This window comes from Oncorhynchus clarkii, chromosome 33 (genome assembly GCF_045791955.1).
Source record: "Oncorhynchus clarkii lewisi isolate Uvic-CL-2024 chromosome 33, UVic_Ocla_1.0, whole genome shotgun sequence".
Taxonomy (NCBI): Eukaryota; Metazoa; Chordata; class Actinopteri; order Salmoniformes; family Salmonidae; genus Oncorhynchus; species Oncorhynchus clarkii.
The window spans coordinates 17176325-17202378 of NC_092179.1; the positions used below are offsets into that span (position 1 = coordinate 17176325).

At 43.6% G+C, this 26054-nt stretch overlaps 2 protein-coding genes across 2 annotated transcripts; one reads left to right on the forward strand and one right to left on the reverse strand.

The window, feature by feature from the left end:
• The first annotated feature begins 7976 nt into the window (after positions 1 to 7976).
• Positions 7977 to 16110, forward strand: LOC139392666 (gelsolin-like). Its single transcript, XM_071140815.1, has 15 exons — positions 7977 to 8169; positions 8339 to 8493; positions 8909 to 9070; positions 9407 to 9556; positions 9725 to 9814; positions 9924 to 10056; positions 10227 to 10531; positions 10820 to 10953; positions 11180 to 11270; positions 14312 to 14482; positions 14771 to 14945; positions 15099 to 15220; positions 15442 to 15519; positions 15742 to 15802; positions 15941 to 16110. The coding sequence occupies exons 1-15, from the start codon at positions 7977 to 7979 to the stop codon at positions 16108 to 16110; spliced, it is 2190 nt and encodes a 729-aa protein (XP_070996916.1).
• Positions 16111 to 16664: 554 nt separating this feature from the next.
• On the reverse strand, positions 16665 to 22400 carry LOC139393092 (transcription termination factor 1-like). Its single transcript, XM_071141440.1, has 11 exons — positions 22320 to 22400; positions 20849 to 21999; positions 20164 to 20291; positions 19792 to 19977; positions 19546 to 19624; positions 19184 to 19308; positions 18612 to 18807; positions 18393 to 18485; positions 18149 to 18214; positions 17783 to 17868; positions 16665 to 17136 (listed from the first exon to the last, which is right to left on the reverse strand). Exons 1-11 carry the CDS (start codon positions 22389 to 22391, stop codon positions 16964 to 16966), a joined length of 2355 nt encoding a protein of 784 aa, XP_070997541.1. The 5' UTR covers positions 22392 to 22400; the 3' UTR covers positions 16665 to 16963.
• Between the last annotated feature and the right edge of the window lie 3654 nt (positions 22401 to 26054).

Below are 26054 nucleotides of genomic sequence, written 5' to 3' on the forward strand. Positions count from 1 at the left end.
TCTATAGAAAGTATTTGACTCTGATGTGTGCACCAGAAAGTATTTGACTCTAGTGACAATTCTGGAAATTAGAAGGGAGTTGGGGGGTTTGACAAGGCCATTTTCTTGCCTGACGAAATTCTCCCCCCCCTTCTATCTTGGGACTGCAAGGCCTGGCACACTTCATAATCATTTTGGTAGCTCATGTTGACCAGTAGTGTGTGCCACAGAAAGTAAAATTAGAGTATAAAGAAGCAAACATTTTATTTTAGAAGCATTTTGTAATGTTTAAGCAAATAAAGATAATACACAAATACTATCACACAATAACACATGTAAATACAAGCGTATCATTACAATCTTTATAATCCACAACTGAGATGCAGATAATATACAGTATGTTTTTCATAGAAGTGTGGCTACCTCACCTGTTCAATGCTAGAGTAAAGCACAACAAACACTGTTTTTATTATAAACATAGAGCAACTGTCACGCCCTGACCATAGAGAGCCTTTTTATTCTCTATTTTGGTTAGGTCGGGGTGTGACTAGGGTGGGTAATCTAGGTTGTTTTATTTCTATGTTGGCCTGGTATGGTTCCCAATCAGAGGCAGCTGTTTATCGTTGTCTCTGATTGGGGATCATATTTAGGCAGCCCCACTGTGTTTTGTGGGATCTTGTTTTGAGTTAGTGCATCTGGCACTGGAAGTTTTGCGTAAATAAATATGTGGAACTTTAATCACGCTGCGCCTTGGTCCGTTTCTCCGCACAACCGTGACAGAAGATCCCACCAACAAAGGACCGAGCAGCGTGAACATGAGGTGAGGAGGTTTTGGACTTGAGAGGATGTGAAATCCTTCCTTGGAGGCAGACGGAAGGAAAAAAGGGAGGACCGCGACGACGCCAGGGTTCGCACCCACAGAAAGCCCAAGGACAACCCCAAGATTTTTTGGGGGGGGAGCGGGGGGGCACGATGGGTGGTCGGCGGAGCTAGCGGTCAAGCAGCGGAGAGTGCCAGAGCCTGTGTGAGAGTCGATAGAGGAAGGTAATGAGAGATATCGGAGAGAGATTTTGGCAAGGAGTATGCTGCAGCGCAGGCGTGCTGAGGAGCACCATCTCAGCCCGGTACCATCTGCGCCGGCTCCACGCACCAGGTCTCCAGTGTGCCTCCCCAGTCTGGTACGTCCTGTGCCTGCTCCCCGCACTCACCCTGAAGTGGGTGTCACCGGTCCGGCGCCACCTGTGCCGGCTCCACGCACCAGGCTTCCGGCGACAGTCCACAGTCCAGAGCTTTCGGCGACGGTTCACAGTCCAGAGCTTCCGGCTACGGTTCACAGTCCAGAGCTTCCGGCTACGGTTCACAGTCCAGAGCTTCCGGCTACGGTTCACAGTCCAGAGCTTCCGGCTACGGTTCACAGTCCAGAGCTTCCGGCTACGGTTCACAGTCCAGAGCTTCCGGCGACGGTTCACAGTCCAGAGCTTTCGGCGATGGTTCACAGTCCGGAACCTCCTACGACGGTCCACAGTCCGGAACTTCCTGCGACGGTCAACGTTCCGGAGCTTCCAGGCATGCTGTCCAGTCCCGCTCCATGGCAGGAGACTCCCTCTGCGCCGGTGCCCAGTCCAGGCACGGCGTCCAGTCCCGCTCCATGGCAGGAGACTCCCTCTGCACCGGTGCCCAGTCCAGGCACGGCGTCCAGTCCCGCTCCATGGCAGGAGACTCTCTCTGCGCCGGTGCCCAGTCCAGGCACGCCGTCCAGTCACGCTCCATGGCAGGAGACTCCCTCTGCGCCGGTGCCCAGTCCAGGCACGGCACGGCGTCCAGTCCCGCTCCATGGCAGGAGACTCCCTCTGCGCCGGTGCCCAGTCCAGGCACGGCGTCCATTCCTGCTCCATGGCAGGAGACTCCCTCTGCGCCGGTGCCCAGTCCAGGCATGGCGTTCAGTCCCGCTCCATGGCAGGAGCCTTCCTCTGCGCCGATGTCCAGGCACAGCGTCCAGTCCCGCTCCATGGCAGGAGCCTTCCTCTGCGCCGATGTCCAGTCCAGGCACGGCATCCAGTCCCGCTCCAAGGCCGGAGCCTTCCTCTGCGCCGAGGTCCAGGCACAGCGTCCAGTCCCGCTCCAAGGCCGGAGCCTTCCTCTGCGCCGTAGCCCGGTCCAGGCACGGCGTCCAGTCCCGCTCCATGGCAGGAGCCTTCCTCTGCGCCGAGGTCAAGTCCAGGCACGGCGTTCAACCCAGCTCCATGGCCTGGGGTCCTCCTCTGCGCCGAGGTCCAGTCCGGGCACGGCGTTCTACCCAGCTCCATGGCCTGGGGTCCTCCTCTGCGCCGAGGTCCAGTCCGGGCACGGCGTTCTACCCAGCTCCATGGCCTGGGGTCCTCCTCTGCGCCGAGGTCCAGTCCGGGCACGGCGTTCTACCCAGCTCCATGGCCGGACCCGTGGTCTGGGCGGGGGCAAAGTCCAGCGCCAGAGCCGCCACCGATGCTGGATCCGCGGGATGAGCGGGTTCTTCGTCCCGCACCAGAGCCGCCACCGACGCTAGATGCCCACCCGGACCTTCCCCTATAGAGTCAGGTTTTGCAGCCGGAATCCGCACCTTGGGGGGGTACTGTCACACCCTGACCATAGAGAGCCTTTTTATTCTCTATTTTGGTTAGGTCGGGGTGTGACTAGGGTGGGTAATCTAGGTTGTTTTATTTCTATGTTGGCCTGGTATGGTTCCCAATCAGAGGCAGCTGTTTATCATTGTCTCTGATTGGGAATCATATTTAGGCAGCTATTTCCCCCACTGTGATTTGTGGGATCTTGTTTTGAGTTAGTGCATCTGGCACCTCTGATGTCACGGTTCGTTGTTTGTTTCTTTTTGTTTGGAAGTTTCGCGTAAATAAATATGTGGAACTTTAATCACGCTGCGCCTTGGTTCGTCTCTCCACACAACCGTGACAGCAACAGGTATTCCTAGTACAAAAGTAAATCAGTATCAAAGTGCTTTTTGAATCAGCGTTTACAAACAGCAAGAGACTGTGCAGTTATGATGCCTGCAGCTCAACTCATTCAACCAATTAGGCAACAGTACACAGCGAAGTCTTGGTGAATGTCCACTGAATCCTTAAAGAGAAGGCAACTTCAAGAATGACACAATTGTAGATCACAGAGAAAGAACAACAGTACATCACTTTATCCAGGCCGAGAGGTATTAAGGAGCTGGTCATTTTCTGGCCCTGTAGGCTAGAATTAAAATCCTGAACATAATGTGAGCTGCAATAGGGAGCCCGTCCAGGGTGCAAATCAGTGGAGGGGAATCTGAGAATGCAGGGAGTCCAGCAGGGTGTGAGTTGAAGTAGTCAAATATGGAGCTGACAAGGCTCTGACTTAGCATCTTGGGGGCATCGCTGTGTGTGTGTGTGTGTGTGTGTGTGTGTGTGTGTGTGTGTGTGTGTGTGTGTGTGTGTGTGTGTGTGTGTGTGTGTGTGTGTGTGTGTGTGTGTGTGTGTGTGTGTGTGTGTGTAAAAATATATATATATATTATTTTATCATTATTGTGTTTTGTGGGGGAGGTTGATGGTGAAGGTGCTGAGGGTGTCCTATTGAGGGTTGATGGGTATGGTGAAGGTGCTGGGGGTGTCCTATTGCGGGTTGATGGGTATGGTGAAGGTGCTGGGGGTGTCCTATTGAGGGTTGATGGGGATGGTGAAGGTGCTGGGGTTGTCCTATTGAGGGTTGATGGAGATGGTGAACGTGCTTGGGGTGTCCTATTGAGGGCGAAGGGACCGATTGGGGAAGGGATTCTTCATGGAGGCACATTCAGTCATAGTTTTGTTTATTATATTATTATACATTGATTTATTTTATTTGTATTTTTTTATATTATTATAACAGTTTACTGTGATTATGGATATGCACTCATGTTGACTTATATATTTGAACTTTCTTTTTCACCCAGAGTACAACTTTTTTATTTATTATTATTGGATTTTTACTACTGTACCTACATTCTTCATAACTAAAACAGAAAAAGAGTTTTAAAAAATGTAGGAAAAGTCATAAGAGGAAAAAGCAGATGGGATGGGGGATTGAGGGAACAGTACAGGGCTCTGAAAACTATTATTGCTGAAATAACCACTTCCTTTTGTGACTAGAGTCTAATACTTCCTGTGGTACACATCAGAGGGCATGATAGATCACCAAAATGATTCTGAAGTGTGCCAGGCCTTGCAGTCCCAAGATTTAAGGGGGGTGGATTTCGCCCCCCCTTCTAATTTCCTTAATTTTGTTACGAGAGTCAAATACTTTCAACGAGAGTCAAATACTTCACGTAGGCATCCGAAATGAATAATTAATGTATGTATGTTATATTAAACATAGAGGAGGGAGTAAAATGTTAGCAAGCAATAAACATTTCAGAACAACTACTAGTCGAATAAGACATGGGAGAGATGACAAATTATGGAAAAGAGATATATTTATAGACTAATACACTTCAAACAAATAGCAAAACCTAAACTGCAGACATTACTTCTGAAATCTTAACTAGCAAGCAAGTCGCAGCAATGAAGAATTGCGTGTGTGCGCGTTCACCCGAAGGGAGGGAGAATTCTGGCAGGGGTAGACTTTCGGCTCAACACCGGTACTGAGTATGCGCGCAATAATACAATTCACGTGAATGTAGTAGTTTGATTTAAACGTTTACATGCTTTGCAATAATAACGATTTCCCTAATAATCTTGTTTACATGACACATCTGTATTTTGATAATTAGCTGGTATCGGCCTAATTCTGCTCTGCATCCATGTTTTGGTCTCTCTCTCTCTCTCTCTCGCTTGCACACACGTACACAAACACGTACACGCACACGGACATTAAACTCCTATAGGATTCCAATACAAGGATGCAATTCAAATCCAATAGGATTATGCGTATCCTATTGGATTGTATATACAATAATCTAATAGAAAAATCACAGCAGTGTGGTGGATTCTGGTGTAGTGGTCTAAACTCCTGGCTCCGGAACAGATATGCCCCCTCGGTGACCGCTGTTTGAGCCAAAGCTCAGCCAATTGTCTGTGCCATTAATTAACCACTTTCTGTATCCGTCTCTATATCTATATGTCCTGCTGGAAAAAAAACTATAACATAACTCTGATTCCCATAAAAAAAAACATTTTACCCTAGTAAAAAAAAAACTCACTTCGGACACTAGCGGTTGGATTAAATCAATTCGATCTCAACATTTAAATGACCTGGAAAATAACGGTACGTCTTACGAATAAATACACCCTTCTAGCTAGCTGACCACCGATTTTCATTGCAATTTCTGTAAGTTAGGTTTTGAGAGTTTTCAGTAATATATTTTATATATACACACATTTTGTGGGACACGCTGTATATTGTAAAATTCGACTGCGCGACAGACCGCACCATTTAATATCAAACTTTTTACCTAAATTTTTCATACTCATATGTTAGTATTAAACTGTTATCTACTTTTATCTACATAAGATTCATCTGTAAAACAAATAATGAGACATTGTTTGTTTACAACACTGAAGAAAATGTTGGTGAAGAACCGTTGTTAAGAGTCTACAGAAAGGCGCACCGGGCTACGCAATGAAAAGTTGACGGGCAAGACATTTATTTTTTTACTGAAAGGCTAGCCAGATATCTAGTAAACATTTCGGATACGGGGTTGGTGTCTCTTTTTTGAACAAAATTAAACTGATATATCTTGTAATTGAACAAAATAGTAAGGTGGCCAATAACTGCGGACCGTATGCCGATAATACGGGACCAATTTTTTTGTTAAAACGCTTATCAAAAGCTGATCGTAGACCTAGTAGTATTTTCACTGAAATGTCAAACATTATAATTGCTAACCCGTTAGCAACATTTTTGACGACACCAATAATTCAAAAACATTGATGGATTGATCACAAGATAACACTGTTGAAGGTAATATATTTCTTAAACGCTGTTGAATATGCCGATTATACGGGGTACTACACTATAGGATTCCAATAAAAAATCCTGAATCCAAAAGAAAATCCGATCAGATTTTGGAACCAGTCCTATTGGACTCCTAAAAGATACAATCTGATCTGATAGATCTTTCTTCTGGATCCTAATAGAATAGTTTTATTGGAATACTATATATATTTTTTTTTTACTGTGGATAGCCGTCTCAGTCACCAGATCTCAACCCAATTAAACACTTATGGGAGATTCTGGAGCGTTTTCCTCCAGAATTGATGGTGGAGAAAGCGTTTTCCTCCACCATCAACAAAACACCAAATTGTGGAAGAATGGTGTAGCATCCCTCCAATATAGTTCCAGACGCTTGTAGAATGTATGCCAATGTGCATTGAAGCTGTTGGGTCATCGGCAGCCCAATTCTGATCTTTATTTCACACATTTTGACCAATCAGATCAGGTTTGAAAAACATATTTTGTGATTATGTTACTTGGAAAAATATCAGAACTGGGCTGTCTAAACGTAGCCATCCATGATGGCCTAACGATCTATTAAGACGATGTTTGTTGATGTTTCCTTTATTTTGGCAGTTACCTGTACCTGGTGCAGAAGGGAGTCGCCCATACAGTCATTTTATCCCGCACAATCTACGGAAGCGCCGTGTCACTTTATCGCTGAGCAACCTCTTGATACCAGCCGCTAACGACACGCATAATCGTTTATGTATTATTGCACACCAGGTAGGCTACTTTGTTTTGAATGAAGATTTGTTTTGACATTAAAAGTTGACAACTTTAGAATAGCTTATTATGTTCTCCATTTCTCTTGATTGCCTTCCTCATTGAAAGTCAGAAACAACAATGAAATGTCGTTGTGGATTTTTGTTTTTGTTAAAACAAAGTTAAGATGTTCCATCCAGTAGGATGTTGAATAAATGTTACAATTTAAATTGTATACAGTTGTTTTCTACATTAGAAAATATTTCTTAATTGAATTCCTTATCTTCTCAAATGTTAATTTATGAGATGTTGGGTAGTCATGAGGCACTCCCTCAAGTAGTACCTTATCTCGTGATTAATGACTCCCTTGCACAATGATCGTGAGAGGTTTCTTGGGCAGTTTATAAACTGTAAGAGAAGCCTTAGGCATGATATAGGGCCAGTTTCCTGGACAAAGATTAAGCTTAGTCCTGGACTAAGAAGGGTCTTCAATGGAGATTCTCAATTTTAAAGTGTTTTTCAGTCCAGGACCAAGTTTAATCTGTGTCCATTAGTTTTAGGTTAACCCACAAAGGCTATAACTAGTATCTGTTAATTAAACCAGGGCAAAATAATGTTTTATCAGCTGACATGATGACATCATCCATGCAGAAGGTGGTTTTATTGTAGGGGGGACAAAATATTGCCTGATAACTCATACGGAATTTAATATGACTGCTCTATTGGTCATAATGGAGAAGAAATGTTAGTGGGTGAGGCATTTGGCCGGAGTGATGCGGATTGGTAGCCAGGCAAGAAAAATAATGTTGGCAGCTGGAACAATGGCCAGTGTTTAGCATGGCAGGGTGCCCCGGTTGGGTGGAGATTTCACTTAAGGACCAATGGAATGGTCTAAAATGTTTAAACTCCGCCCACCCGGGGCACCAGGCCATGCAAAATGAACTCACTCACCCCTCTTTGTTTTTGGGATGGGACTAGCCTAGTGTATCGTGTGTGGGGGAGGATAATGGAGAAAGCCCTTGGGCAAGATGAGACTAATGCTACTGATTGGCTAGAGATATGAGAGCACTCCCTCATCTCTTTCTCTGCTCAGACAAGTTATTTGTATCAACATTAGAGAACATCTCTGGTTTAACTGCTGTGTCTCTCCACAGACCTTATTTGAACTCTTAACTGGCACATGATCCCTAACTCTAGTTCCCTAACTATCAGTTCGGAGTGGAATGTTATCACAAAACAGGTCTGGATTCCAGGCTATCCTAGGGACAGGTATCAAAGTTGAATGGGAAGTTTTTCCTGCCCCATATAGCATGGCGTACCATCCTGAGTTTAAGAGGGCCGGGAAGAAGCCTGGGCTCCAGGTGTGGAGAGTTGAGAGTCTGGACCTGGTGGCCGTGCCAGAGAGTCTGTATGGCGGGTTCTACTCAGGGGACGCATACCTTGTTCTTAATACCATCAAGCAACGTTCTGGGCATCTACAGTATGACCTTCACTTCTGGCAAGGTAAAACTTGATAAGGTGGAAATGACTGTATTTCTTGAAATGCTGTACAGTGTGTGTACATTTCAGTCCACTGATGTGTGCTTATGCACTTTTACAATTGAAATCCATTCCATTATTTGTGAAAATAATGTTTGAAATGTGACCATTCACTATTTCTCTGGTCCTGCAGGAGATGACTGTACACAAGATGAGAGTGGAGCAGCAGCCATTTTTACCATCCAAATAGATGACTACCTGGGTGGCAAACCTATTCAGTACCGTGAGGTGCAGGGTTACGAGTCAAGAACATTTTCAGGCTACTTCAAAACTGGACTGAAGTACATGGTAATGTTCAAAAGCGTGTAAAGAGAAACAAAGGAAGTTGCACAGTCTACGTGTGCTACTAACAATTGAATGTGTAAACCAACGTTTTGGCACAGTCTCTTCTACAGTGTTCACAGTACCTTCTACCCAAGAAGGAACTGTGTGCTGGGTAGAAGGTACTGTGGGCCAAAATGTTGGTTTACCTGTTAAATTGTTGGAAGCATATGGTATATATAGAGTATGCGATAATGTATTTATTTTTACACAGTTTACTATTCCGTTAGTTAGCACCTCCACCATCGTTTTGGGGTGCGTGTCAGCTCGTGCTTTTTACTGGCAATGTTGAAAGACTTTCAATAAGTTTGTTAAATGTATTTACTTATCTCAAGAACTCATCCACTTACCTTACTGATTATCTTCCCAATATTTACCTTAGAAAGGGGGTGTGGCTTCAGGGTTCAAGCATGTGGTGTCCAATGAGGTTAAGGTGCAGCGTATGCTCCAGGTCAGGGGTCGGCGTGTGGTCCGAGCCACAGAGGTAGCAGTCAGTTGGGACAGCTTCAACCAGGGAGACATCTTTATCCTCGACTTGGGCAACGTGAGTTCACTGAAATCTATAAGAGTTTCTACAGCAAACTATCTACATTATGTACAAATCAAGGAAACATATACTGATTTAATTTAGTGAAATTATTTGCAGATTTTAGTGGAAATGTATTTGTACACTGTAGGCTAAGACTGTATAGTCATTGCCCATGTTAGTAAGCTGTTATTGTAAGTAATCCACTTTGAAATCAATACAGTTTTGGTCATGAATAATGTAAAATATAATTTGTACACGTTGCGGTATGCTTTAACATAGTCAACAGGCAGAGGAGCTACACTATTACACTTGATCCACTGTACTGATAATCTTCACTCGTCTCTATTACAGGAGGTCTATCAATGGTGTGGTTCCAAGGCCAATAACTTTGAGAAGCTGAAGGCCACTCAGGTGTCAAAGGATATCCGTGACAATGAACGATGTGGGCGGGCTGAGTTGTACATATGTGACGAGGGGGCAGAATGTGAGAAGATGCTGGAGGTGAGTCTTTCAATAAGGAGAAAGGGACGGAAAAAATTTGTTCATTTCTATACACTTCAAATCATGCAACTGTTTATATGCTTCCAATAAACATCTATAGTTAGTTACTTTTTAACATAATTGTGATAATTTGCTGTGAGATGCCTGACTCTCGTAGTCTTATTCCAGATTCTTGGACCCAAACCCGATTTGCCTGAGGCAAAAGCAGATGACACAAATACAGACGTGTCCAATAGGAAGCTGGCAAAATTATACAAGGTCAGATCCATTTTCGAATTAAACAATTGAATCGTTAATTATTATGTAATAAGCAGTTTTTGAGCAGACCTTCAAATACCAATATTACATTGAAATGTTTTTCCAAAAGGTGTCTAATGCCAGTGGGGATATGGGCATTGATATGGTAGCATCGGAGAACCCGTTTTCACAGAATGCCCTGGAGTCAAGTGACTGCTTTATCTTGGACAATGGCCCCAATGGCATGATCTTTGTCTGGAAAGGTATTGGTTTCTTCTCAGCAGCTGGTCTCTATGACTTCTTTTGACTGTAAAACCCCAAGCTTTAATGTTCTCTTAGATTAGAAACTACTTTTGAATACTGTTGTGCCTGGAAGTCACTTAGTTATTCTGCCTTTGCAGTTTAATCATGAGTTTATTTGGAATAAAAACAGGTAAGGACGCTAACAAAGAGGAGAGAAGTGCGGCGATGAGTGCTGCCGAACAGTTTATCACAAAGATGGGCTACCCGAAACACACCCAGATCCAGATCCTACCTGAGAATGGGGAGACCCCTCTGTTCAAGCAGTTCTTCAAAATCTGGCGTGACGCGGACCATACAGTGGGGTTGGGAACCGCCTACGTGTCCAACAAAATCGCCAAGATCAAGAAGGTGCCCTTCGATGCCTCCACTCTCCATCACTCGGATGCCATGGCGGCTCAGCATGGGATGGTGGACGAGGGAAATGGAGAGAAGCAGGTAAGGAAAACATTTTTTCCCGGGGACACTGGGGTTTCCTGAGTAAACACCATATAGTACGATGGTAGTTAACCTTAAATATTGTGTTTCAAGGTTTAGGATAGTTGTGTCCTCAGAAAAGGGATACTTACAGCCCCTAAGGGTTATGACTATGGGCCTGCACACCTACCAAAAAGGTGTCACAATCTCACAAACAAGCCTTGAGAAAAGAACTGCAAGGGGTGTTACCTTTTTTCCATTCATGGACGACTACTAGTAAGAGCTGTGTTTACCTGTTAACATCCATAGATCTGGCGTATTGAGGGAGCTGACAAGGTGCCTGTGGAGCCCTCCACTTACGGACGATTCTATGGGGGAGACAGCTACATCATCCTCTACAACTACCAGCATGGAGGGCGTAACGGACAGGTCATCTACATATGGTAAAACAATGGAGATTATCCTTCTGGAAGCTTTATGTGTTATTACATAGTCTTACAGCAAAAACTGCTATTGTCCTTCTATCGTTACTGTATCTTCATCATTTATGTGCACCAGGGCTTTTGTTACATACTGTATCAGACACATCTAAACCAACTATATACTGTATGATATAACCTAAGCATAAATGTATGTGAATAGCACTTGAAAATTACTCCTTTTTCACAGGCAAGGAGTGGATTCTAGCCAGGATGAAATTGGTGCCTCGGCCATCTTGGCTGCTCAGCTAGATGACGAGTTGGGAGGAGGGGCAGTACAGGTGACTGGATCGTTTGATTTGTCGCTGTCTGGCCCCGATAATACGGTCCAGATCATTTTTAATCAAGATGCACTGGATTACAGAATTTAACAATATTAGTCAGTTGTTTTGTCTGCAGACGCTGGATCTATAGGAATACGTTTCCATGGTCACGGATTGTTATAATGTTTTTTTCACCTTTTATTTAACCAGGTAGGCCAGTTGAGAACAAGTTCTCATTTACAACTGCGACCTGGCCAAGATCAAGCAAAGCAGTGCAACAAAAACAACAACACAGAGTTACACATGGGATTAACAAACGTACAGTCAAAAACACAAAAGAAAAATCTATGTATAGTGTGTGCAAATGTAGTAAGGCAATAAATAGGCCAATGTGGCAAAAATAATTACAATTAAGCATTAACACTGAAGTGATAGATGTGCAGATGATGATGTGCAAGTAGAGATACTGGGGTGCAAAATAGTAAAAATAAATAAATAACAAAATGGGGATGAGGTAGTTGGGTGTGCTATTTACAGATGGGCTGTGTACAGGTACAGTGATCGGTAAGCTGCTCTGACAGCTGATGCTTAAAGTTAGTGAGGGAGATATAAGTCTCCAGCTTCAGAGATTTTTGCAATTCGTTCCAGTCATTGGCAGCAGAGAACTGGAAGGAAAGGCCGCCAAAGGAGGTGTTGGCTTTGGGGATGACCAGTGAAATATACCTGCTGGAGCACGTGCAATGGGTGGGTATTGCGATGGTGACCAGTGAGCTGAGATAAGGCGGGGCTTTACGTAGCAAAGACTTAGATGACCTGGAGCCAGTTGGTTTGGCGACGAATATGTAGCGAAGGCCAGCCAACAAGAGCATACAGGTCGCAGTGGTGGGTAGTATATTGGGCTTTGGTGGCAAAATGGACGGCACTGTGATAGACTACATCCAATTTGCTGAGTAGAGTATTGGAGGCTATTTTGTAAATGACATCGCTGAAGTCAAGGATCGGTAGGATAGTCCATTTTACGAGGGTATGTTTGGCAGCATGAGTGAAGGAGGCCTTGTTGTGAAATAGGAAGCTGACTCTAAATTTAATTTTGGATTGGAGATGCTTAATGTGAGTCTGGAAGGAGAGTTTACAGTCTAACCAGACACCTAGGTATTTGTTGTTGTCCACATATTCTAAGTCAGAACCGTCCAGAGTAGTGATGCTAGGCGGGCGGGCAGGTGCGGGCAGCAATCGGTTGAAGAGCATGCATTTAGTTTTACTTGCATTATACTAGCTTATTGGGCCTCCCGGGTGGCGCAGTGGTTAAGGGCGCTGTTCTGCAGCGCTAGCTGTGCCACCAGAGACTCTGGGTTCACACCCAGGCTCTGTCGTAACCGGGGCGGGCGGGCGGCCGGGCAGCAATCGGTTGAAGAGCAAGCAATTCGTTTTACTTGCATTATACTAGCTTTTTGGGCCTCCCGGGTGGCGCAGTGGTTAAGGGCGCTGTTCTGCAGCGCTAGCTGTGCCACCAGAGACTCTGGGTTCGCGCCCAGGCTCTGTCGTAACCGGCCCGTGGGGCGACGCACAATTGGCATAGTGTCGTCCGGGTTAGGGAGGGTTTGGCCGGTAGGGATATCCTTGTCTCATCGCGCTAACCAAAGTTTCCAGGTGCACAGTGTTTCCTCCGACACATTGGTGCGGCTGGCTTCCGGGTTGGATGCGCGCTGTGTTAAGAAGCAGTGCGGCTTGGTTGGGTTGTGTATCGGAGGACGCATGACTTTCAACCTTCATTACTCCCGAGCCCGTACGGGAGTTGTAGCGATGAGACAAGATAGTAGCTACTATTGGATACCACGAAATTGGGGAGAAAAAGGGGGTACAATTTTTTTTTAAATGCTTGTTGAAATTCTCAATTATCAGTGGTATTTATCAGTGGTGACAGTATTTCTTCAGCCTCATACAGCTGGGAGGAGGTGATCTTATTCTCCATGGACTTTACGGTGTCCCAAAACCTTTAAGAATTAGTGCTACAGGATGCAAATTTTTGTTTGAAAAGTTAGCTTTCCTAACTGACTGTGTATATTGGTTCCTGACTTCCCTGAAAAGTTGCATATTTCGGGGGCTATTCGATGCTAATGCAGTACGCCACAGGATGTTTTTGTGCTGGTCAAGGGAAGTCAAGTCTGGAGTGAACCAAGGGCTATATCTGTTCTTAGTTCTACATTTTTTGAATGGCACATGCTTATTTAAGATGGTGAGGAAAGCCCTTTTAAAGAACAACCAGGCTTCCTCTACTGACAGGATGAGGTCAATATCCTTCCAGGATACCCGGGCCAGGTCGATTAGAAAGGCCTGCTCGCTGTAGTGTTTTAGAGAGTGTTTGACAGTGATGGGGGGTGGTCGTTTGAGTGCGGGCCCATTACGGACACATGCAATGAGGCAGTGATCGCTGAGATCCTGGTTGAAGACAGCAGAGGTGTATTTTGAGGGCAAGTTGGTCAGGATGATATCTATGAGGGTGCCCATGTTTACGGATTTAGGGTTGTACCTGGTAGGCTCATTGATAATTTTTGTGAGATTGAGGGCATCTAGCTTAGATTGTAGGACGGCCGGGGTGCTAAACATATCCCAGTTTAGGTCACCTAACAGTACAAACTCTGAAGATAGATGGGTGGCAATCAATTCAATAATGGTGTCCAATGCACAGCTGGGGGCTGAGGGGGGTCTATAACAAACGGCAACAGTGAGAGAATTATTTCAGGAAAGGTGGAATTTTAAAAGTAGCAGCTCGAACTGTTTGGGCACAGACCTGGACAGTATGACAGAACTCTGCAGGTTATCTTTGCAGTAGATTGCAACTCTGCCCCCTTTGGCGGTTATATCTTGATGGAAAATGTTGTAGCTGGGGATGGAAATTTCAGAATTTTTGGTGGCCTGCCTAAGCCAGGATTTAGACACGGATATCAACAGGGTCAGAGCATTGGTCTGTAAAATGAAATGAAATGAGGGAAGGTTAGGTTTAAAGCCAGGTATCTGACTCACTCTATGATTTTCTGTCTGTTTCTACCGTAATGAAGGTGCGGGTGATCCAGGGTAAGGAGCCTGCCCACCTCATGAGTCTTTTCGGGGGGCAGCCGATGGTAGTGCACCAGGGTGGTACCTCCAGAGAGGGTGGCCAGGCCCAGGCTGCAGACACACAGCTGTTCCAGGTGCGGTCCAACCCTGCTGGCTGCACACGTGCCATAGAGGTGAGTAACAGGAGATGGAAGGTGAGGTGGGAAGAGCTCAATAAAGGATGTTTTGTAGGTTCACCTATTTGGTTACTCTTGGGGTGTATTCACTAGGATCCAAACGGAAGCAAACAAGCCGAAACTACACTAATACACCCCAGTAGATAGTTGAGTAGCCAGCTATTGTGATGTATGGTTGGTTTCTTGGTGAAAATGACTACAGTCCGTTTGCCATGGCAGAACTGTAGTTAGTACCTCCAGTGTACAGTATTTTCACTGCCTCCCCTCTTCCTCTCTCCACTCAAGGTTGATGCTGCTGCCTCAAATCTGAACTCCAACGATGTGTTTGTGCTGGTGACCCCGGCATCCTCCTTCATATGGGTGGGAAAGGGGACAAGTGACAGTGAGAAACATGGAGCTCAAAAGCTAAGTGACCGTCTAGGGGTCTCAGCCTCAGAGCTGGCCGAGGGTGAAGAAGCAGGTACGTTCCCTGTCAGCAGTCGAATTCACATGGAAATGGTGTTTAGCCAATAGCCACAGAATGTTACTGATTATGAGGATATAAGACAAAGCTTATCCATGAGCTCCATCTTCTTCCAGATCCACAATTGTATGTATGTGTTTGTGTGTCAAGATGACTTTTGGGATGCTCTAGGAGGTAAAGCAGACTACCGTACCTCAGCCAGACTGAAAAACAAAATGGACGTTCATCCACCACGCCTGTTTGCCTGCTCCAACAAAACTGGCCAGTTCGTTGTGAGTCTGCCCTGTTATAACTGTAGTATAGCACTTTGCTCCATTCCTGTTTACATTTTTTTACATGATTTGAATATCCATTTGGACAAATTCAGTTTCCTCTGCGAATGAAATAGCCTTTGATGCACATTTTATACATAATTGTGGGCAACCATTTCTTGTCCTCCTGAATGTGCACTGACCTGGCCCGTTATCAAAATGCCACAATACTATTTCCACAGATTGAAGAGGTGCCTGGGGAGATGACACAAGAAGACCTGGCCCCAGATGATGTCATGCTCTTGGACACCTGGGAACAGGTGACTAGTAGAGGGATTGTCCAGGGCCACGTTCAGTAGCCGAACATTGTAAAAATGCCATGAACCAAAGCGATTCCTTTTCCACACGTGAGGGGCTTGTTTGTTCTACATAGCATATTTAGATCTGAACGTTCAGAAACGTTGCATCCTGCTGAACGTGCCCAACTCTTGTTTTTGCTAATAATGCACCCGTTGATTCGCTATTTTCCATGTACCCATCAGATCTTTGTTTGGATCGGAGGTGAAGCTCATGAGGAGGAGAAGACGGAGGGTATAGCCTCAGGTAAGCAATGGTGGGTTTAAAACAAGATCACATAATTACCTGATAAAAGTGCAGACGGGAACTTAAATGTGCCGATTCATTAAATTAACTGTTCTCTCTTTCCTCACTCCTCCTGCCTATTTCCTGTTCTGTGGTCAGCTGTTCGTTACATAGAGACAGACCCTACCAAGCGGGATAGCAGTACACCCATAGTGAAGTTAAAGCAAGGTCATGAGCCTCCCACATTCACTGGCTGGTTCTTGGGCTGGGACCATGGGTACTGGAGCAGCGATCCCCTTGAAAGGGCCATGGCTGGTCTGCGTGTCTGAACCACTCCAGGGTGAGGTTTCCCCTAGTGGCAACTTCACCCAAAGCATTTACTTGACTCAATTGTGCAACTAGCTGGATATCCCCATTCCTTTCAACTGTTCGACTGCCGATGGATAATATGTCTTCACGCTATTGCTGTTTCTTGAAGAGGGAATCTTAATGTAATTTCCTTTTCTTACACACTTAATACTGTTAGCCCATGTTTCTTTAGCAGTACATTACATGTGTAATACATGGGTTTCTTTGCTTCTGTTCCATGCCCTATTGAGCAGAGTTCAGATATTCCTGTTTGAGAATCTTGTGCAGACTGGGTTTCCACTACGACCCCAAGGGTATGTCATGTCTATCAAACATGCTGACAGTGGACAGAAAAGCTTCAACAAAGCACAATTGGAAGCAGTCAAATACATTCACATAACTAAATAAAATGTATGATGCTCAACACCAGTTGTCAGCTCTGTTAATTGTAGTCAATCGCTAAGAGGCTTTGGTTTAGTGATTTTCATAAACATGCTCGCAAAGGATGAAGACCGGCCAATCAAGACAGAGCAACTAGAAGCCAGGAGACATTTATTCTCAAAAAAAGAAAAGGGACTATAAAAATGTCCCCTCAGTCAGATTTTGCAAACACACAATACAAAACAATTACACAGCTGGTCACCGGAGTATTCACCATATCCCCCCCCACAAAATGCATTACATCAAAGTAATCGTTATGGGGTGATGACATGTCTTACAGAAAACCAAACTAACATTTAATTACAAGTAAGTTGATCGTCATTAACCACAATGAAAGAGCGGGCACACAGCTACCCCCACAGGGAACTTAAGCAAGGTCCATGTGCTTTGTTTTTAACTGTTCTGAACCTCACTGTAGTAGTCGCTGTCCTCATTATCAAAGATCTCAGAGAGGAGAAAGAGCTCTTGAGGATCGTTTCTGGACACCATCTTTCCTGAGTTTATCAGAACTTGGAGGCGCTCTTCAAAATTGGGGAGAACTCTACTGTTGAGGAAGTCGATGATCTCTGAAAAGAAAATAAAATATGTAAATGGTTGCAGCAAACCATGTGCGTGCCAAACGGCACTCTAGTCCCTATATAGTGTGCCATTTTTGACCAGGGCCCATGGTCAAAAGGAGTGCACTTTATAGGGAATAAGTGTGACTTGGGACTATATCAAAGCTCTCTTCCCCAAAGTATCATTATATTTAAATAGTACAGTCAAGGGGGACATAGCAACATTTCCTCTCCCTTTATTTCTGGAGTGGCAGGTAGCCTAGTGGTCAGAGCGTTGGGCCAGTAACCGAAAGGTTGTAAGACCGAATCCCCAAACTGACAAGGTAAAATTCTGTCGTTCTGCCCCTGAACAAGGCAGTTAACCCACTGTTCCTAGGCCATCATTGAAAATAATTTGTTAACTGACTTGCCTAGTTAAATAAAGGTAAAATACATTAAAAATACTAAACAACTGATCATAGTGATTCACACTTAACAATTCTAACAAAATGTTAAAAACCTAGCGATAGAGAGGTGGTCTAAGCCGCTGCCTCGGGCTCCCAGGTACTGTGTACTACTGCTGTGAGCCTGGGTTCGAACCTGACCCACTCTTTCTGTCCTCTCCCCTGCCCTGTAAAGTAAGAGGATAGTGTTTATGACAGTAGCTTACACCTACCACAGAAGGACATGCTCTGCCACATCGGAACGTTGGCTACCTTTAACCTGTAGTAGTGTGTCTGAATGTAGCGCGGCGTGACATCCCTTAAATTAAATACATACAAATGTTAGCCCATAGCACTGCATTACAACACACGTACATCACACTGACATGCACTGTTGCATTCCACACTCCTAGAAGATGGAAAACATTTGTAAAGGGTTTGTCATGCAGTGTTGTACTCAGAGACTTAGACAATCCTAAAAGTGAATGCTAACCCAATACAAATCTCCCCTGGTGAGAATGTCACCTTTATAAACACAACAAGGTCATCCATGACACATTGTCTAAAACAACAATCTGTGTTTAATAACAACCTCTTACCCAATTGTGTAAGCAATTTCTTCCCAGTCGATATCTGCAGCATCTTCTATCTGCATTGCATTCAACCTTGAAGGTCAAAAATGACATGGATAAAAATTCACCATGCAACAGTTTCACATGCAGATATCAGGACCAAATGTCTACCTTTTGTCCTGTGTATCAGAACAGTTCAGAAAGGTCGAAGTCAACGGCACTAGACTGGGCTAATAAATCGCATAGACTGAATGGAAATGAACACACTTACGCTTTGATCAAATCCACTTTGCCCTGTAAGGATTGTGTGCCGCCACTGAATACTGGTTGTCCACATGCCATTTTGTGCTTCAAAACAGCCAACCTGGAAAAACAGGACCAAAGACACAGTCTAAACAGTCAGACAAAAGTTCTGAATCTAAACATTTGTGTAAACAATTCAATTGGAATTGTTTATTTTGTAACATGACTCCTTAAACCCCCTGCCCACCATTTTATTCGACACTGGGACCAGTGGCGTGTTTCAACCACCTGGCACACATCTGTCCAGGGGATGTTGTTGTACAGCTGGTCTTTCCTGACGGTGGCCGGTCCACTGCCAGGCTCTGCCTGTCCCACCAGGTGCTTCCGCACAGCTTCCATTAGTCTTTTCAGTTCTTCCTCGGCCCACGCGCCTCTGTTTGCAGCTGAGAAATACACACCAAACAAGGCGGGAGCATTGCCCCAGGTCATACAAAGCTAACAACCATTTCCCCAAAAAGATAAGTGGAGCAGGATGTCCGGCAAGGATGTCAGAGTCAATATATTAAAGCTGCAATCTGTACTTGGTGGAACTGACACATTTGTTTGGGATATTACAACAACAACAACAAAGAAGTTACTGGAAACACACCACAGTTTATCTCCTTGGGCCATCATTGCATGCGTGATAGAACTGCAGAATATGTACTGTGATAAAGAAAATGTGCCACGATGCTGGATATTCCTCTCTTCCGCTTCATCAACAATAACAATAACTAAGGGGGGGGGGGGGGTGGCGGCGAACAGTTCCCAACGACTTACACATTTGAGCAAAACGTTTCTCTAGGGACGATTCGCTTCGGCCAGTCAACTGCGAGATCTTCGCCCACTTGTTGCCGTGCAACGTCTGTAGTTTTTTCAAAGAGTGAAGCTCTTCTTTGGTGAACCTTAGATAAGGAAATCAAGGAAATAAGGATTCAAAGTGCCTCAATGTGTCTGCAAATGTTAGCAAACCATGAAGTGGTTCATATTAGAACAAGAGCACAGTTGTGAACACTAAAGAAAATGTCAATTCAATATTACAATACTCTCGTACACTGTATTTAGAGGCAACATAATGTGAGCCGTCATAGCTGTTAGTGACCGTGAGGGTCATTTCCTTATAGTAACTAGCCACGTCTTACCTGCCCTTGTAGTTGCTGCCATCAAACATTTTCCTCCCACGAATATAGACTTGATGCCAAGACCTGGGTATTCCTTCACCTGGAACAACAGGTTAGGACGAGGTGAGTTCAGTTTTCTGGGAAATTCCTAAGCATATTTTCTTGACCACTGTAGACAATGCTGAAGAACAGGGATGTAATGTGAATAAAAACCGGCTGTGTCAGAAAGCTCTCTAATCTAATTAACCTGGCTACAAGACGACACACCTATTCTTTCATGGAATCTGTGCTGCCTCTTCAATTTCTTGATATTTGCTTCTTCCTCTTTGAAGCGCTGTGGATGGAAGAGCTGAGAGCCACTCTGAATCCCAGTGAGAGACAGGAAGTCGTAGACGTTACTCCTCAGTCGTTCGTTCTCCTGCCCATTGAATCTTCCACTTCTCAGGGAAAGGCCTGGGAACAACAGAAGATTCCACATGGGCTCAACTGGTTAGGTCTAAAATGATAAAACATATGATAATACTTTCAGTCTCATCTCTAAACACAGTAACATCTTACATATCATTGCTACAATGTTACATAACGCCGTGATAAACACTCAAAAATATTGAACCATGAGCGACTGAAGAAGAAGCTTACCTTGTCTTCGGAATTCCTTGAATCGATCGAGATCATACTTTATCATCTTCTGGATCTCGTCAACCGACTTTGACTCAACGTTGGGAATGAACTCTTTGAGATCCTTCAGAGCCTGCCAGTCGTCCACACTGTAGCATAGTGAGGGGAGAAAATTCAAAATTATATTCTGGTACACTGCATTCACAAAATGTCTGGTTTTCACCAGCAAATGCATCTGGGCGACTCCACAGTAAAAGTGATGCGGGGACTCTGATTTCACTTTAAAAATGTCAAACAAAAACCAATGATTGCAAAGTTCTACAGAAAATTGTACAAAAGCACATTTAGTTGAACAACGGTGCAGATTCAAAGTTTGGTAACAGAATGAGGGTTCGTGCAGCTGGTGCACTCATTCTGTAACCAATCTTTGCCTCTGCACTGTTCAACAAGTAGCTTAAATGTTTCGTAAAAGGTTCAGTGGAAATGGTTAAACGTCATCATTGTGCCAAGATTTGTATGGTTCGTTTAACTTTGCATACATTGTTTTTTGTTGGGCATACATTAAAATGAAAAATCTGAGTCTCAGCATCACTCTTATTGTGGAATTGCCCTACTGTCAATGGTTGTGTTCACTTAGGAAATCACTCTTTCAAAATACGCTAGATTCACACTTCAATACAAGTGAACCAGGTTTCCATCTACTCACCCTAGAGTTTCTTCCTTTAGGCAGGGTTTGTTGTGTTGTTGGGTCCCCGTCTCAACAATGACTGAATGAGCGCCCTCCTCTGTCTCACCGTTTGCTCCAGCATCATGAGTCCTGTTGTCATTTGGAACAGCTAAATCCAAAACATCTGCTGCAGAGTGGACACTGGCCATTCCCTTGTCTGACTCTCTGTGTTGTTTTTTCTTTCTCCCGCTGCCCTCCACAGCTGCAGACTCTCCATCTGTTTTCGACCTCTTTGACTTCAATTTTCTTTCAGTTTGTTCTTTTATACCTGGAAGGTCTGCTTTATCTGGACAATCATTCAGTTCACTCTCTCTGTGTTTTTTCTTATTTAGTTTCCTCTTCTCTTTTACGTTCTCCTCTGCCTCAGTTACCATACGTTCACCACTCTTGACTGTTTCAGTGTGCAGTTCTATGATTTCTGGATCCTCTGCTGTACTTGAAACTGTCCGACAGCTTTCCACTCCCTCTTCAAGTTCTGTTTGTCTGTTCTTGTGCTTCTTCTTACTCTTTCTGGCCTCATCTGGTGCAGTTACAGCTGAAACGTCTACTGCAGCCTTTGAAAGGACACTGTCTATCACCCGTTCTGGCTCAATGTCATCATGTTTTCTCTTATTCTTCCGGCTATTCATATTCTTCTCATCAGCAGTCACTCCCTCTGCTCCCACCGGTTGTGTTTGAAGATTCTTGGACTTTTTCTTTGTTTTCTCACCAGTTTGTTCCTCAGGATCTGGTACCTCCATTTCACCGTGAACAACATTTAGCTGCTTCTCTTGCTTTCCTTTTTTGAGTCTCTTCCTCTCCTTCTCCACTACGGTCACTGTTTGCTCTTTATGTTTAGGTTCTTCACCCCTTTTCTCTACTGTCGACTGGTGACCTTCCTTTTGATTATGCTCAATTGCCGGTTCTTCTGATCCCTGTTCAGATAGTGCTTTAGTCTTCTTCTTCTTTTTGTTTTTTTTGCATCCCTCGACTGTATCAGGTGCCACTGATGAGATTAATTCAGGAGTGTCTTCAAATAGAAGAGGGGATATCCGAGACATCTCAAACAACATGGAATTCTCACTTGTCCCTTGTTTGGTGGATGTTGGAGTCCCTAGCATGGTGGCTGCAGCATATCCTATTTTCTCTCTCTGTAAGAGAAAGACAATATTAATGTTTTCCATTCTTTCCTAAATGTGACATCATGGATAGTCATGACCGCTAGCAGCTATGTAACGTTAACTAGTTACCATAATTCGATTAGCAAAATACGTGCATATAAAAACACAAGTTGACTTTTTCGTACATACGCGCACAAGTGTGATCAATGTTGGGATAAATAGCTAGCTACTATAGCTAGCTACTATGGCTAGCGGCTACATAACATGTGATATATCATCCAAATAGTCGAGCTAGCTAGTAGGCTACGTAAATGAAATATGATAAAACTCGCAAAGAAAAACAAATGCACCTGGTTGAACACGTGTGGAAAGTGGAACCTTGGCGACCAAAGCGACATAGCCGGAAATCCGGAAATGTACATATCTTCTTCGGCATTGGCAAGTTAACAATTTGTGTGTGACTGTGACAAAAGCTAGCTACTGCCACTCTGTGGTGGTGGATGTACTATTGAAATATAACATTTGAACGAATTTGGAACCTCTAACCCTGGAAATTTGACTGGTAAACTCCACTCGCAGTGGCTGCCTGCCTGGTATTCTGATCAGGAGTCTCCCATCTGCATTCCCAACGATTATAATTTGTAGGTCTAGATTAGTATTCCCGCTATGCAGTGGTGGAAAAAGTACCCAATTGTCACACTTGAGTAAAAGTATAGATACCTTAATATTAAGTCACTAAAGTAAAAGTGAAAGTAAAAGTCTGAAAGTATTTGGTTTTAAATACACTTAAGTATCAAAAGTAAATGTCATTTCTAAAATATACTTAAGGATCAAAAGTAAAAGTAAAATTATAAATAATTTAGAATTCCTTATGCAAATCAGATGGCACAATTTCCTTTTTTTAAATGTACGATTAGCCACGGGCACACTCCAACATTCAGACATTATTTACTAAATATATATTTGTGTTAGCGTGTCATTCAGACCAGAGGTAGTAGGGATGAGCACGTGTTCTTTTGTTAAACTTCAGCATGTGACAATTTTCCTGTCCTGCTAAGCATTAAACATGTACAGAGTACTTTTGGTTGTCAGGGAAAGTGTATGGAGTAAAATATTTTCTTTAGGAATGTAGTGAAGTAAAAGTTGTCAAAAATAGAAATATTAAAGTAAAGTACAGATACCAACAAAAAAAACTACTTATGTAGTACAGCTAAATAGATTTTGGTATGCTATTTCTATATGCCTAACTCAGGTCTAACTCATTATAATAGCCTATATTTTTGTTCTAAAGTAAATGTAGATATGCTTTACAGTATTAGTCTACACAGCCGGAGATTGGTTTTGAATGATTTGATAATAATAATCCATACCACAGCGCAAAGTGCTCGGTCTGATGTCAGGTCTGAATACTAGAGAACATGTAGCCTACCGTCTGGAGAGTTAATTAAAGATTCCTAAGTGAAGAGAGAAGTTGTCCTGATATTTCTTATACCTATCCACCATGATTTACACAGTCAAATCATTGGCAGCCTTTCAACATTAGGATACAATTTTTTCTCTAGCCTAGATAGGCTATCAATCTACCTCTCGCACACACAACATGGGCGGTTTAAATTGGTCAACAATTGTATTTATTAAAGATGATCACAAAGAATGTGTCGGTAGCTCTGCATTATAGTACAACATATTTATTTTGGACTAAAGCCACAAAACCAGTGTATGAGTGAGTCACTCAGCTTTATGCTGACAAATATCACACTTTACTCAAGTCATTAATAGCTCAGGTCTTGAAAATAGGAGCCAAGAGCAGCACCGACCCTTTGCCCTTCAGTATCCAATGTATATAAATGACCATGTGAGCACCGCCCAAAGTAAATTTTTTCCTGTCGGTTTTTCCTCCCTGTACTTTCTTTCATTCAGTTTATTCTTCATAAAGGCAAAGAACAACCTCATGTTTCAGAAACTCATGTTACAAAGCCTACTATCCCACCTTTCTGCTGCATCCTCCTCCTATCCCAAAACAAGTGAGAAGGGTGCAATTGCAGCCTGCATTTCGGATGATTGCTGCATGTGGGCATTCCTGCACCTGCAGGAAACCCTCTTTATACTTCTATGGTCAATTTTTAAGTTAGGACTGGCGGGAGGTGTGGGTGCTTCAGTACAGAAGGTGCTGTTAACTTAGGGCTAGACCCCTTTTTTCTCAATTTCCACCTGAATGATTTGCCCAAAGTAAACTGACTGTTGCTCAGGTCCTGAGGACCTGCATATAATTGGTACTATTGGGAAAAAAACGCTTTGATGTTTGTAGAAATGTTAAAATAATGTAGGAGATATAACACAATAGATATAGTAGGAGAAAATCCAAAGAAAAACCAACCAGAACTTTGTTTTTGAGAGACCATCTTCTTAGAATGGCAAGTATAAGGTCATACTGAAAATTAGCTCCCTGGATGCAATTCCTATGGCTTCCACAGGGTGTCAACAGTCTATGTTCAAGGTTGCAGGCTTGTAACTTCAAAAACAAATAAGAAACATCAGTTTTAGTACAGGGACAGTCTTGGAAATTCGTGTTTACATGCACCATGAAGACAGGACACACTTGCTAAAAGTGTTCTCTGAACACGGCCCAGAGGATGTTACAGTAGTTAGTGAACATGGTCCAGAGGATGTTACAGTAGTTAGTGAACATGGTCCAAAGGGTGTTACAGTAGTTAGTGAACACGGCCCAGAGGGTGTTACAGTAGTTAGTGAACAGGGCCCAGAGGATGTTACAGTAGTTAGTGAACATGGCCCAGAGGATGGTACAGTAGTTAGTGAACATGGCCCAGAGGATGTTACAGTAGTTAGTGAACATGGCCCAGAGGATGGTACAGTAGTTAGTGAACATGGCCCAGAGGATGTTACAGTAGTTAGTGAACATGGTCCAAAGGGTGTTACAGTAGTTAGTGAACATGGCCCAGAGGATGTTACAGTAGGTAGTGAACATGGCCCAGAGGATGTTACAGTAGTTAGTGAACATGGCCCAGAGGATGTTACAGTAGTTAGTGAACATGGCCCAGAGGATGTTACAGTAGGTAGTGAACATGGCCCAGAGGGTGTTACAGTAGTTAGTGAACATGGCCCAGAGAGTGTTACAGTACTTACCCAGCTAGCACTAGTTCTGTCAAACTGGTTGTTGATCATTGCTAGACAACCATTTTCAGGTCTTGCCATAGAAATTCAAGTACATTTAAGTCTAAACTGTAACTCGACGACTTAGGAACATTCACTGTCCTCTTGGTAAGCAACTCCAGTGTAGATATGGCCTTGTGTTTTCGGTTATTGTCCTGCTGAAAGGTTAATTAATCTCCCAGTGTCTGGTGGAAAGTAGACTTAACCAGGTTTTTCTCTAGGATTTTGCTTGTGCTTAACTCCATTCCGTTTCTTTTTTATCCTGAAAAACACCCCAGGCCTTAACGATTACAAGTATACCCATAACATGATGCGGCCATCACTATGCTTGAAAATATGAAGTGGTACTCAGTAATATGTTGTATTGGATTTTCCCCAACCATAACACTTTGTTTTCGGGACAAAGAGTGAATTGTTTTGCCACATTCTTTGCAGTATTACTTCAGTGTCTTGTTGCAAACAGTATGCATGTTTTGGAATATTTTTTATTCTGTACAGGCTTCCTTCTTTTCACTCTGTCAATTAGGTTAGCATCAATACAATGTTGAAACTGTTTTAAAGTAACCATTGGTCTCATGGTGAAATCCCTGAGCGGTTTCCTTCCTCTCCGGCAACTGAGTTAGGAAAGACACCTGTATCGTGTAGTTACTGGGTGTATTGCCACACCATCCAATGTGTAATTAATAACTTCATCATGCTCAATGGGATAACAAAGGGGTTGAATACTTGTTGACTCAAGACATTCATTCAATGCTTTTTTTCCCCCCATGTACCAATAGGTTCCCTTCTTTGCGAGGCATTGGTAAACCCTCCTGGTCTTTGTGGTTGAATGTTTGTTAGAAATTCACTGCTCGACCGTACAGATAATTGCGTCTGTGGGTACAGAGATTAGTTTTTACTCATTAACTTATTAT

Bases quoted from the DNA above. Each gene is read 5' to 3' on its own strand.
- LOC139392666 (XM_071140815.1), top strand. From the start codon at position 7,977: ATGGCGTACCATCCTGAGTTTAAGAGGGCCGGGAAGAAGCCTGGGCTC. The intron at 14,483-14,770 runs GTGAGTAACAGG...TCTCCACTCAAG, and splicing joins GCTGCACACGTGCCATAGAG to GTTGATGCTGCTGCCTCAAA. The intron at 15,520-15,741 runs GTGACTAGTAGA...TGTACCCATCAG, and splicing joins TCTTGGACACCTGGGAACAG to ATCTTTGTTTGGATCGGAGG.
- LOC139393092 (XM_071141440.1), bottom strand. From the start codon at position 22,391: ATGTACATTTCCGGATTTCCGGCTATGTCGCTTTGGTCGCCAAGGTTC. The intron at 19,309-19,545 runs GTAAGACGTGGC...TCCTTATCTAAG, and splicing joins GGCAGCAACTACAAGGGCAG to GTTCACCAAAGAAGAGCTTC. The intron at 18,808-19,183 runs GTAAGTCGTTGG...TGTATTTCTCAG, and splicing joins GAAACGTTTTGCTCAAATGT to CTGCAAACAGAGGCGCGTGG.